This window comes from Diuraphis noxia, unplaced genomic scaffold, assembly GCF_037042655.1.
Source record: "Diuraphis noxia isolate RWA-SAM2 unplaced genomic scaffold, SU_Dnox_SAM2 contig0001, whole genome shotgun sequence".
Classification (NCBI taxonomy): domain Eukaryota; kingdom Metazoa; phylum Arthropoda; class Insecta; order Hemiptera; family Aphididae; genus Diuraphis; species Diuraphis noxia.
In genome coordinates this window covers 69,589,795-69,604,505 of record NW_028301711.1, presented here as the reverse complement: position 1 = coordinate 69,604,505, position 14,711 = coordinate 69,589,795, and the positions used below count along the sequence as shown (strand labels likewise).

At 29.2% G+C, this 14,711-nt stretch overlaps 1 protein-coding gene and 2 pseudogenes across 1 annotated transcript; all 3 read left to right on the top strand.

The window, feature by feature from the left end:
• LOC149061473 (uncharacterized) overlaps window positions 1–14,711 on the top strand; it is a 30,800-nt pseudogene that overhangs the window by 4,424 nt on the left and 11,665 nt on the right.
• Window positions 848–3,624, top strand: LOC149061477 (uncharacterized; annotated as a pseudogene).
• Window positions 4,075–6,734, top strand: LOC149061476 (uncharacterized). The gene is made up of 6 exons (XM_089220878.1): window positions 4,075–4,123; window positions 4,915–5,061; window positions 5,186–5,400; window positions 5,488–5,640; window positions 5,727–5,826; window positions 6,566–6,734. Exons 1-5 carry the CDS (start codon window positions 4,075–4,077, stop codon window positions 5,787–5,789), a joined length of 627 nt encoding a protein of 208 aa, XP_089077004.1. The 3' UTR covers window positions 5,790–5,826; window positions 6,566–6,734.

Sequence of the window (14,711 nt, the reverse complement as noted above, 5' to 3'; positions counted from 1 at the left end):
GTTTATACCCACATTTCTTACAGTTATACTGGTCAGTTTCTGGTGTTGACGGCTTCTCTACTTGTGCTGAGTTTGACTGCTTCCTCCAATGTTTTAGATTATTCGATTTATCACCATAAATTTTTTGAACATTTTTCTCTTCAACTAATCCTCCGTTATCAGTTAATAAATGCTGCTGATATCGAGCCAATTCTGCGGATTTGCAATGATCTATAGTTTTCTCAAGACTAAGATCTGGTGCTCTTAGGAGTCTTTCTTGTAGACCCAAGTCTTTGACACCCAGTACTAGCCTGATTCGTACCATATTCTCTTCCAAATTACCAAACTCACAGCGTTTGGCTAGATTGCGTATGTCTCTTAAAAATTTGTCAAACGCTTCCCCTTCTTCCTGATAACGACGGAAAAATTTAAATTGTTCAATTATTACGTTACCCTTAGGTTCATAATACTGTTGTATTTCATGAAATATTTTTTTAACACAGCCAGGATTATTATCACTAGTAATATTGATAGATTCTAAAAACTCATATGCTTCATCACCAATTACACTTAAAAGTATTGCAACTTTGAGTTTATCTGACTTTTCATCTAAGTCATTGGCCAATAAATAAAGTTGAAATTTTGACTTAAATAACCTTAAATTACGTATTACCATACTTGGTTCACTAATGTCTAGTGGCGACGGAGCAGGAACTACTTGACCATTCGACTGCGCCATGTTTTATGTTCTACACTAATGTACTATTTATTATAGACTTATTATTTTATTATTTATTATTTAACACTGATACATAATATAAATTTTATTAATTTGCACTTAACAATTAACATGTGCTTCTGTCTTACAATGACTCTGACTATATGTATGAACAACTGATATTATTATATAATACAAGATAACAACTATTGATAACACAGTTACCATACAACAGTAGGTACCTAGAAGTTTATTATTTTAATAGTAGGTAGTTATTTTTCAATATTTTCATTTAGTTTCACTTTTTAATAATGACTTGGATCAAAATATACCTGCATATATTTTTTTGCATAGTAGATAGATAAGGTAAAATGTAGATACTATTAGATTTGATGTAAACACATGATTCACCATTTCAATAATTACTAATTAGTAATTATGTAGACCTAAATATATTATTATTCTACATTATTTTAGAAAATGAATAGAAAACGTCATTATTTTCATCAATTATCCGAGAGATCTAAGCGAAGGCACATCAATGTTGATTCAACTTCTCATCATGATTCAGATAATAGTTCTTCGACTGTTCCAGTTTATAAATCATCATCAGATATTGGTCATTCTAATTATATTGATGAATCAACTGATACAGATAATGATAATACAAATAACAATAGTATTTTAACTGAATCTGATGAAACTGAAAATTTTATTTTTAATTCAACTTCAAGTAATGATGATACGTCCGAAGAAAACAATTTACTTAACAATTTGAATGCACCTCTAATTTTGAATACTGACATTTCTAATACTAAAGAATCTCCTACGGATGTACAGAATTTTCTTCGGTCTTGGGCAATTAAACACAATGTAACTGCAACTGCAGTTACTGATCTGTTAACTGGATTGAAAAAAAATGTTAAATGTTTAAACAATAAACTACCCACCGACGCGAGAACATTATTAAAAACAAATATGTTTTTATTAAAAAAGGTTGTGGAACCTGGAAAGTATATTCATTTTGGCTTAGAAAACAATTTGAAAATGTTGATAAATAATTATTCATTTAATGATATTTATGAACTAAATTTATTAGTAAATGTTGATGGTTTACCATTGTTCAAAAGTTCATCTGGTCAAGTGATTCCAATTTTAGTTACAATAATCAATATACCTCATTTAAAAAAAATTGTTTTGCCAGTTGGATTGTATTATGGATTAGAAAAACCAAGTGATATGAATATTTTTTTAGATTCATTTATTTCAGAAATAGTAGAATTATCGCAGCATGGTATAACAAACAGTAATGGTATATTATTTTCTATAAAAATTGTTGGTTTTGTTTGTGATGCACCAGCTAAAAAAGATTTACTAGGTATAAAGGGGCACGGAGGATATTTTTCATGTACCAAATGCACTGTTCGTGGTTCTACAGTCAGCCGTAAAAGGGTATTTACAGAATTAAATTGTACAGCCAGAACACATGAAGATTTTATTAACTGGGCTGATTCTAATTATCGTCTTCGCGATACTGCTTTAGTTAGAATTCCTGAGATTCATTTTGTAAATTCATTTATATTAGATCCAATGCATTTAATATATTTGGGAGTTATGCGAACTATGCTAACAACGTGGTACCAGGGGACTCTTCCATATAAATTATCACAGCAGTTAATTAAAAAAATATCAGATTTTATGGAAATCCAAAATCTTCCAGAAGAATTTATAAGAAAACCAAGAGCTTTAAAGTATCTTCTTCGTTGGAAAGCTACTGAATTTCGTTCATTTTTATTATATACTGGACCAGTTGCCACAAGAGGAGTTTTAGACAGAGACAAATATAATAATTTCATGACATTAAATGTAGCAATTTCCATTTTACTTAACCCAAATAGTTGTGGTGATTTAGATTTGCGAAACTATGCTAGGCAATTACTAATGCATTTTGTTCAATCATTTATTAAAATATATGATGAAAGTTTTATTACACATAACTTTCATGGATTGATCCATTTGGTTGATGATGCTGATTATTTTTCATCGAAAATAAATGAATTTACATTGGATAAGATCTCAGCATTTCCATTTGAGAATTACTTACAAAAAATTAAGTCGATGGTTAGAGGTAGAAATAAGCCCCTAGAGCAAATTGGAATCCGAATGGCAGAACTGTTTTGTGATATTAGTTCGTCATTTCCATCCTTGAGAACTCTGAATCAACAGTTTCCTTTATTATCTCATATCCATTATGATAATGGTGCATTACCTCTTAAATGTGTGGGTCTCCAGTACAAGGAAATACATTTCCTAATTTTAGCTTAAAAATTGAATCCCCAAATAACTGCTGTGGTCTAGAATGTGGAGACATAGTCATGGTAGAAAATATATGTCATTCTATTGATTTAAACTGTACTGTAATTATTGGTAGAAAATTTTTAATCAAACGAAACTTTTTTGAAATTCCTTGTAGTAGCTCATTAATAGGTGTTTATGAAGTTGAAAAATTATCAGAGCCTGAATTGTGTCCCATTTCATTTATTTGTAAAAAATATGTGTATTTCAAGCATAAACATAATATTTATGTTGTTTTCCCCCTATTGCATACAGCATAATAATACAACAAGCTAATTTTTAATTTTATTAATTTCCAAACAAATTATAATTTTGTACATTATTGTATATAAATCATTATTAGCATCATATTCAACTATATAAATACACCTGTCAATATGGTATAACATTATTTATAATTTTTTCCTATATTTTATCCATTATTTTCCTTCTATCTTAATTATATATCACAATTTATATGAAGAATTTTAATTATTTATTCAGGTGCTTATTAATTTATTTTAATGATTATTAAAACAGCATACCATGATTTATGTTAGATATAATTGATTAAGTTTTTTATTTTAGAATGTGGACACTCATACATTTATATGAACCTCCAGATGCAAAAACCCCGGATTTAATTCCAAATGCATGGATAATCGATAATGATACATGTTGGTACCCTATGTCATTTCGATTATCTAAAATAAAATCACTTGCTAGAGAAAAAGCAAAACCAAATACAAATGATTGGGAAAAATTTAAAATTGAAATAGTTGAGAGCAACATAGGTATCTAATTTACTATATTTATTTATTGTAAATTTATTACATTATTGTTTAAACTTATTATTTATTAATTTACAGATAATTATGATTATGGTATAAAACTTATGTATAAATTGTTGAAAAACAAAAGCAAAAAAAATTTACACTCTGATGCTGAATTGAAAGGACGTGGAATGAGAAAAAAATTAAAATATGAAGATCATAATACTAAAAATTTATTTTCTAATTTAACATCTGACTCTGATAATTCTGATGAAGCTTTCCATATCAGTATCAAACAGAAGTCATCATCAACAACCCAGTTAGACTATCCGAATTTTCCAAAAGAAAAAAAAGGTATTAATATGATTACATTAGTTCAGTAGTGAGTTATTATTATTATTTCTAGGTATAGTTTATGTTTAAATGATACATTTTTGTTTTTCTTAGAAAATCATAATTTTGATGAATGCGCTGTACTAAAAGAAAAAACAAGCACTCCCCGCCAAAGCAATAAGTTAGGTATGTATAATTAATAGACTTAAATAAAATTATTGTGATCATAAAATTCAGAAATTAAAATAACACAAATGTCAAATTCTATTTTTGTTGATAATGGGAATATATTTTAATAATTCAAATGAACTTGCTTAAGAAAAATGAGATAATTATGTAAAATGAAATACCTACAGCTGATATTCTAATTACTTATATTTAATAAAATGTTGTGTAATGTAATTGTTTAATACATTTTAAATTAATAATAAATGTAACTTTCTTAATCAACAGGATTATCTGCAATAAATACCATTAGATAATCATCAATTAATTGATGCTGATTTTGAGACTCCTCATATTGGAATACATAATAACTGTAAGAATATTATATAACGTTATATTAGTAAATAAATTATGGCAGTATTTTATTATAATAAAATGAACATTTTTTATAAGTGAATTATTTATTGTAATTCAAGCATTACATAGAATAATTTACTTATCTTAATATATTTTTAAAGTTTTTACATTTTTTTGAAACTAAGTTAGATTTTGGACTAGTTGTTTATGACTATTTCTAATATTATTTATAATTATTGTTTAATTTAATTTTAGATGACTCAGCTCTAAGTAATGTAAACTGCAAATTAAATAAGAAAAATAATCATCATTGTTCGTTTGAATCTCAAAATAACAATACAAACAAAGATGAAAACTATCAACTATTAGTATCGTTGGGACATCAACTTTGTCGTCTATCTGGTAATAAAAAAAAAAATTATTATTACTTAAACTACATAAATTTGTATGTTTATTAACACTAAATGACAATGTATTATAATGTTAGATATGAAAATATATTAATTAAATATTTTAACAATTACAGCTGACTTTATGAAGTTCAAATCAAACATGAATTACTTAAAACTGGAATTAACTTCATTCATTGAAAATAAAGAGGCTTCAACACTTCAAAATAATACATTCAATCAGGAAAAAACTGATGATGTTTTATCAACATTCCCAATTAATGACGAGGAAAAGCTTTTGACTCTCGAATCAAAGCTCGCATTTTATGACCTTGGATATAATGATAAATTGGTACCTACCTATCTATAACTTATTTTATAAGCATTAAATTATTGTGTTAAATAATGTTTGTTTTTTTTATACATGTATGAATAACAGTTGTCAACATTTATGTTTGCTTCTGAAGGGAAATCAATTTCCAAAGTAACCAATAGTTTATTGAAAACAATATTTACTGATAAATTTGCATCTGCCTTTAGCTGGAAAGGTCAAAAAGAAAAAAAGAAATTAGAAAATTATAAAATTTTCAAAGTTATTATAAATAAGTCATATTATTATTTTTTTATTATTATAACATATTATTGAGGTAAACATAATTTGTGTAAATATTGTTTTAGACTGTGTTGGTAAAAAATTTCCTAATTCAGAAAACTACAAGATGGATGTCATTGCAAGTGTAATGAATTGGTTTGCCCAAGCACCTACTAGAATTCTTAGGTATGTTTATTATACATATAATAATATATAGTAGTTTTTTGCACTATACACTAAACATTAAATATTTATGATACAACGTCAATAATTTATATTGATTTTTGAAATTTGTTTTCTTGTATTATAATGGAAGATATATAAGTTTTATAGGTTCTGTTATGTTATAAATACTGAGAATGTATCAGTTTTAACTAAATTACCTAGTTTCTTATAATCTTTTTAATTTTTGTTGGGTGTTATAGCTTAAACATTGGTATTTATTATTAATTCATTTAAATGATAATAAAATAAATAAGTGATATTATTTATTCTTTCAATATGATAAATTTATTAGTTATAACTTATAAACATAATAATATGGCATTGAGTATATTTTATATTTCTTAATCACATCATTATAAGAACTGGTTTCTGTGTTGAGAATTATAGCCATTAATTTTGAAACTACATAATACTTACATACTTATCAGTATATAGTACCAATAAGTGATAATTTTTGAAAAATTATTAAACTTGAATTTTCACAAGTAGCATATATTATATTTTGAATTTATTTTATATTTAGACTGGGCCCAAGGACACAAATAATTTATGTGTACATATTTATAGACATAGTATAAATAAATAACTATCATCTTTATACATCAATATCTAAATAATACATTTTAATCCAAATATAAAATTGTATTATAATTATAGTAATATATTTATGCTGAATTTATTTTTGTTTTGTTTGATATAGAGACGAAAAAAGAAACATAAAATCTACTGAAAATATGCCAGCCGCAGGACTACTACAATCATCATCATTTGATGAAGATGATACTATATAATTCATTATTCATATAATATTATAATATACTATTAATTATCATTATATATTTAGTATTATAATATTATTATATTTTATAGCCTGGGCTATATCAAATATATTATGAATGTTATTTTAAAAATAATAACAGTTGTTGATTTTGTTTATTTTCCTGAATAAAAAAAAAATATTGCAAAATAAATAATTATATATTTTATGTAATTTTTATGATTTTTATGATTGTGGATGTCAATTTTATTGTTTCCGTCAAAGCTATTTTTACCTATATTATTGAGATGGAGTTTAAGAACCTTTAGTCTGTCTATATATAGTTTATATATAGATCTGATAATTTATACACATCATCTTATATTATAGATGATATTTGGGTGTTTTATAAAAAAAAAAAAACATTTTAAAAATACCTTAAAACAATAAAAAAAAGATATTTAAATTTTTAAGAATGGTTTTAAAAATATTTTTTATCATTGAAAACAAAATGTATTTACAACCTATTTAAAATGTTAATTAAACATTTTCAAAGTAATGTAAAAGCGGCCATGAAGATATTTAAAAAACATTTTTAATAATATTATTATATATTTTTCATACATTTTTTAAAACGTTTCAAAAACATTTCTTCGCTACTTGGGTAAATACCAGTTAATCATTGAGATTATGAATGAAATTTGGACGATGCACACCATTGACTATGCCTACATTAGATTGCCCACAGAGTTCATATTACGCATTTAATCCTGGTTCGATAATTTTTAAAATCTCAAATAGTCCTCCGTCGATAGCTATTATTTTGAAATTACCTGTAAACTCTATTTAAGATCGTACCTAATTTTCATACTGTTACTACAAAAATATATTATTAAAATTAACTTTTGAATTTATAACCATATGTAGTTTTTTGGCGCTTCCATTAAATATCGAAGACACATTCACTATCACTTATTCACGGCGATATCATTAGTATATTCCCCTGGTAGTTACATTTCTTTTCAGATGAACTAAATCGTTTGAAATTCATTTGAATTGTTATTGTACATAACTTGAATCACATCACGTATTTTACAGTTTTATATTGACGTGCTTAAATACAGACAATCCATTATGAAAACTGTATATTGTTGGGAAAAATTATAATAATTCAAAAAATGTTGCAAAAATATATAATTATGTGTCTTATAACAGTTTGACATTATGCTTTTTTCATTTGAATTTAATCTAAATTATTTTATTAATCTATATAAATGAATACCATGAGGGTGTATTTTAAAAACAAAATTTTGGTTTCAATGAAGGTTGGTATTAAAATCATGTATATTTATAATTACATGCTATAACTTTGGCTCGAACAGAATATCAAGACAGTACCTAAGTTGTACACGTGTGTCCAGACATACTAATTCGTAAATATATACAAGTGTTCTACTAGCAGCCAAAATATAAGCAATATTTTTGTTTTTATTTTAATAAAATGTGCGATTAAAAGTAGATTCTAAGATGATATGATTAATGTTTATATATATATTTAATTTTCAAACCATTTAGAACTGAATACGCCTTCATCAGGATTACCTACTCAGTACAATCAGTACATGTTACACGTCTAGTGTTTCTGGTATTTCAATTCATTAAATGTTATATACTGTTCAACAAATGGTTTTTTCATAGAAAATGTGGTAAAAAATTCTTAGACGAATCTTATTAGTATATTATTTGTTATTCGTTCCAGCCATAGTGTATTATTTAAACTTTTTTTATAAACATATCTAATGTAATAGCGGTGATGTTCATTTGTTAAATAAAAACGTGGGATAAATACCAGTTAATCATTGAGATTATGAATGAAAGTTGGACGATGCACACCATTGACTATGCCTACATTAGATTGCCCACAGAGTTCATATTACGCATTTAATCCTGGTACGATAATTCTTAAAATCTCAAATAGTCCTCCGTCGATAGCTATTATTTTGAAATTACCTGTAAACTCTATTTAAGATCGTACCTAATTTTCATACTGTTACTACAAAAATATATTATTAAAATTAACTTTTGAATTTATAACCATATGTAGTTTTTTGGCGCTTCCATTAAATATCGAAGACACATTCACTATCACTTATTCACGGCGATATCATTAGTATATTCCCCTGGTAGTTACATTTCTTTTCAGATGAACTAAATCGTTTGAAATTCATTTGAATTGTTATTGTACATAACTTGAATCACATCACGTATTTTACAGTTTTATATTGACGTGCTTAAATACAGACAATCCATTATGAAAACTGTATATTGTTGGGAAAAATTATAATAATTCAAAAAATGTTGCAAAAATATATAATTATGTGTCTTATAACAGTTTGACATTATGCTTTTTTCATTTGAATTTAATCTAAATTATTTTATTAATCTATATAAATGAATACCATGAGGGTGTATTTTAAAAACAAAATTTTGGTTTCAATGAAGGTTGGTATTAAAATCATGTATATTTATAATTACATGCTATAACTTTGGCTCGAACAGAATATCAAGACAGTACCTAAGTTGTACACGTGTGTCCAGACATACTAATTCGTAAATATATACAAGTGTTCTACTAGCAGCCAAAATATAAGCAATATTTTTGTTTTTATTTTAATAAAATGTGCGATTAAAAGTAGATTCTAAGATGATATGATTAATGTTTATATATATATTTAATTTTCAAACCATTTAGAACTGAATACGCCTTCATCAGGATTACCTACTCAGTACAATCAGTACATGTTACACGTCTAGTGTTTCTGGTATTTCAATTCATTAAATGTTATATACTGTTCAACAAATGGTTTTTTCATAGAAAATGTGGTAAAAAATTCTTAGACGAATCTTATTAGTATATTATTTGTTATTCGTTCCAGCCATAGTGTATTATTTAAACTTTTTTTATAAACATATCTAATGTAATAGCGGTGATGTTCATTTGTTAAATAAAAACGTGGGATAAATACCAGTTAATCATTGAGATTATGAATGAAAGTTGGACGATGCACACCATTGACTATGCCTACATTAGATTGCCCACAGAGTTCATATTACGCATTTAATCCTGGTACGATAATTCTTAAAATCTCAAATAGTCCTCCGTCGATAGCTATGATTTTGAAATTACCTGTAAACTCTATTTAAGATCGTACCTAATTTTCATACTGTTACTACAAAAATATTTTATTAAAATTAACTTTTGAATTTTTAATCATATGTAGTTTTTGGCGCTTCCATTAAATATCGAAGACACACTTATTGATGGCGATGTCAATAGTATATTCCCCTGGTAGTTACATTTCTTTTCAGATGAACTAAATCGTTTGAAATTCATTTGAATTGTTATTGTACATAACTTGAATCACATCACGTATTTTACAGTTTTATATTGACGTGCTTAAATACAGACAATCCATTATGAAAACTGTATATTGTTGGGAAAAATTATATTAATTCAAGAAAATGTTGCAAAAATATATAATTATGTGTCTTATAACAGTTTGACATTATGCTTTTTTCATTAGAATTTAATCTAAACGTCGTTCGTACCACACGTCCGTTGACCGTCGTGCGCGTACACTATCGCCCTCCGCCTATCGCGTCATTAAAATTAATGAGTTCAAATTCAAACCATATTTCTCAGTTTAATTATATTCGTTTTCCGTATTTCACACGTTTAAACAAAAATATAATCTACCTGCCACCACCGTACTTTAACCGGCTGTAGGCCGCGACCTGCAACTTATCAACTGCTGCACCATGCAACGAAATAACTCAGTCACAAGTAAATCTAAAAACAATCCGAAATTATCTCCGTTAGTTATCGCAAATACTGTTTCTTGTACGACGCAGGTCGCAACCGCTTCACCCGCCTCTTCGGCCAACAACCAAGAATGGAATATTGTTGACACCAACAAACGCATTAGGTCACCCAACAACTCTACTTCGCCTCTCACAAAAAAAACAAGCGATCCGTCTCACTTCTCCTCACCAAACCGTTACTCTCTACTCAACACAGACGAAAATAATATAGATGATATGGATATCGTAACAGGCACATAAATCAACGAGTCACCTCCTCCACCACCTCCTCCGCCACCAATTTTCTTGACATCTCCGATTAATTTCGTCACTCTTTGTAAAAACTTAGAACAAATAACGAAAAACGAGGGCTTCCTCTGCAAGTCCAACTCAAAAACCATAAAAATAAACCTTCACTCGGCCAGTTCTTACCGTGCCGTTATATCATTGTTCAACGAGAATAAACTTGAATACCACACGTACCAGTCACACGAAGAAAAGTCCTACAGAGTTGTTATTAGGAATCTGCACCATACAATTCCTACTGACTACATTAAAGATGAAATTGAAAAACATGGGTTTATGGTAAAAAATGTCACTAACATCCTAAAATCCCAATCAAAAGAACCCCTCCCACTATTCTTTGTAGACCTTAACCCATCTCCAAACAACCAAGACATCTTCAAGATAAACAATTTATGTTTCTCTAAAGTCAAATTCGAAGCCCCACACATCAGACGGGATCTAGTCCAATGCCATCGCTGTCAACAGTACGGCCACACTAAATCATACTGCAATCGTTTGCTTAAATGCGTCCGATGTGGCGATAACCATACCTCAGACCCAGGGCCGGATTTAGAACAAGTGCCGCCCTAGGCCCTTTTAAATATGCCGCCTCTACCCCAAGAAAAAAAAATTGTAAGTATTACAAATAAATTTATTTCATTTTAAAGAAATTAGGTCAATAGTCATTATAAACAAAACAAATAATAATTATAAATCCTAATTAAGTTTTATGAGGAATAGAATTTTCGTACAGCATTTTTCCAATCATTAAAACTAATAGTTACTAATGTTGATAAATGTGCACTTCCAAAGAGTCGACATGGTGCACAAAACACTGTACCAGTAGATTTCGAAAACACTAACCATGGTCGTGACTGTACTTCACCATTTATACGTGTTCTAACAAATAATGATTTATTTAAAAATCTATTTTTGTCAGGATACTCACGTTTAGAACATGTAAAATCATCATTTAAATTTTGATTTATTCCGTGTTTTGCCACATAATCGCGAGTTACATCATTAATAATCCATTTAGCCGGATCATTATAATCAATATAAAATGTAGCTGGATCCATATTTAAAGTAGAAGTTGTTAAATTATTAATGACCAAATCCGATTCGCACTTACTCGTTTCAATCTCTTCTAAATCATGTTGATGTTGTTGACCATTATCAGGTGCATTCAAAGAAGACGGTTTAGCAGGTTTAAAGAAAGTACTTAGTTTAGGTATTTTATTTAGAACTTTACTCTCTTTATATTCTTTATCTTTGGCTCGCTTTTTATACTCTGAACCACTAAAACGTTTACGACCGTCACTCATAGTGAAAAAATGCTAAATACTGGAAATTATTAATTATTATTTATTAAATATATTATGTTGTAATATGCACTCCCGACAATGACGAACAATAAACTAAAATGAATTGTGGTCGTGTGCGATGTGGATACACAAACACAATATCTTTAGCCAATTTCTATATATATTATATTTTTATCGTAATTACTTTTAGGAACAACTTATATTATTATATACCTAGGTAGGTATCTTATCTTTATAGCTCACATTACGAGAAAATTGATTTCGGGTTAGTGACATAATTCAGTTTCATGCGCCCGTATATTTTACATACAGATATCTAAAAAAAAATCATATAAATATTTCATTTATTCATATGATTCTTTTTTTATTTCTTACAAAATTTGCCGCCCCAAAAAATTTGCCGCCCTAGGCCCGGGCCTCACGGGCCTAGGCGTAAATACGGCCCTGCTCAGACCAATGCTCCAAACCCAAGGACCTCCCTGCTAAATGTGCACTATGCAGTAATGCTCACCCGGCAAATTACAGAGGCTGCACGGTACACAAGGATCTCCAACGTCTCCGAAAGAAACTTCAACCAAACTCCATCTCAAGAGAATTAGCCCAAAATTCAGATTCATCTCAAATCCAACACAACAGTCATCCTCATCACGAAGCAAGTCAACATCTCAACAACGCACCCACAACTACTCATAACGAGCCCATTAACACCCAGCACACATCATATTCACAAGCAGTAATAGGTAACAAATCAAAATCAGATTTTAATAATACCAACGACCATATTCCCAATCAAAAATTATCAAACCAACTAACATCGTTCATTTCCGAATTTAAAACACTAATTTCTCCCCTCATAACACTTCTCAATCCTCTAATAACCCTTCTTACCTCATTAATAAACAAATTAAGCTCCAACAATGGAAACTAACTTTAAACTCAAATTACTCACATGTAACGCAAACGGTATTACACCCCACAAACTAGAACTACAGACAATCCTTAGTGATCTTAATATAGACATAGCCATGATATCCGAGTCTCATCTTACCCCGTCAAAATCTATCAAAATACTCGGATAAAGCTATTCATATATAAAGCTTCATTTTATAAAGCTTATCAAAGCAATCACCCCGACAAAACGGCTCACGCTGGCTCCTTGATACTTGTTAAGAATAATTTGCCCCATTCCTCTCTTCCTAAAATCAGTGAAACTTACATCCAAGCAACAAGCATTCTTGTTCCCGTAAATAAACATATAAATCTGACACTCTCTTCCACCTACTGCCCCCCCAGGACCTAAAATTAGCTCAGTTAACTTTACAAATTTCTTCGAATCTCTAGGTAAACATTTTATCGTCGCCGGTGACCTAAACGCCAAACACTCCTCTTGGGGTTGTTTTTCAACTAATACAAGAGGCAGAACCCTACTCAACTCTATAGCCAACTCCAATATAAAAATTCTACCCCCACCTCACCCCGCCTATTGGCCTTCTCATCGGAACAGACGTCCAGATATTCTTGATATCTTTATCACAAAAACACCAAACAACTGCATTACCACGGTCACTAACACTAATGACCTTTCATCCGACCACTCATCTGTTATACTGGAGTTTGAAATACCCTCTGCGAACCCTACCACAAATCTCCAAGCTCTCAAAAAAATACACTGGCCTACTTTTAAAAAACTCGTTGAAATTCGCACTCAACTCAACTCATCCCTAAAGTCAAGTGACGATATTGATGAAACAATTCAAAAACTCACGATAGACATTCAAGATTGCACACACTTGGCAACATTTCATAGTCCAATCCACCACGAAAAATACCCACTACCGAATCACATAAAATTTCTTCTCCAAGAAAAACGAAAAGCCAGGTCCCGGTGGCAAAGACACAAATACCCCATCGATAAACAAACCTTCAACCAACTAAACAACAAACTAAGAAAAGCGCTCTCACAACACAGTTCTAGAACTTATCAAAAATACATACAGAACTTAACAACTCAACACTCTTCCCTCTGGAAAGCGACAAAAAAAATTCTTAAAACCGTTTCAACTCCCTCTCCCCTTCGGAAAGAAGATAACACATAGGTTGTCTCAGATACCGATAAAGCAAACCTATATTGGAGAGCCCTGAATAGACCAAATGCAGACGTGAGCCACCAGAGTCAGTGCAAGCACCTTCACGCCAGTCACCATTCCAAATTAATCATTTGGACTTAGAATATTTTCAATTAAATCATTCATGTATCAGTAATAATGTTTTGTCCACATCGCAAGCAAATAATTGTATAATAATTAATCACAAGTCAAGTTATTATACTTATTTCACCCAAACCATCTACCTCAACACAAGTCGTTCGTCCTCCTGTATGCTGGGACACTACAATATTCAAATCCAGATTATGTATTATCTTATGTGTAAATGTATTAGATTACACAAAAATAATTTAAAAAACAGTAATTTTAATAACTTACTATAATATGACCACACTTCCTCAATTATTTTTGGGTTTTTATTACTTATGTCTGTGTAATGACTCACGACAATGCATAGTTAATTCCTGTTGTTATTGTCAATTTTGATTGTAACAGTATGTTGATATTCAAAAA

Coding starts and splice junctions, on each gene's coding strand:
- LOC149061476 (XM_089220878.1), top strand. CDS start 4,075: ATGAAGCTTTCCATATCAGTATCAAACAGAAGTCATCATCAACAACCC. Junction 4,124..4,914: donor AAGTCATCATCAACAACCCA/GTTAGACTATCC, acceptor ATTTAATTTTAG/ATGACTCAGCTCTAAGTAAT. Junction 5,641..5,726: donor AAAATTATAAAATTTTCAAA/GTTATTATAAAT, acceptor ATATTGTTTTAG/ACTGTGTTGGTAAAAAATTT.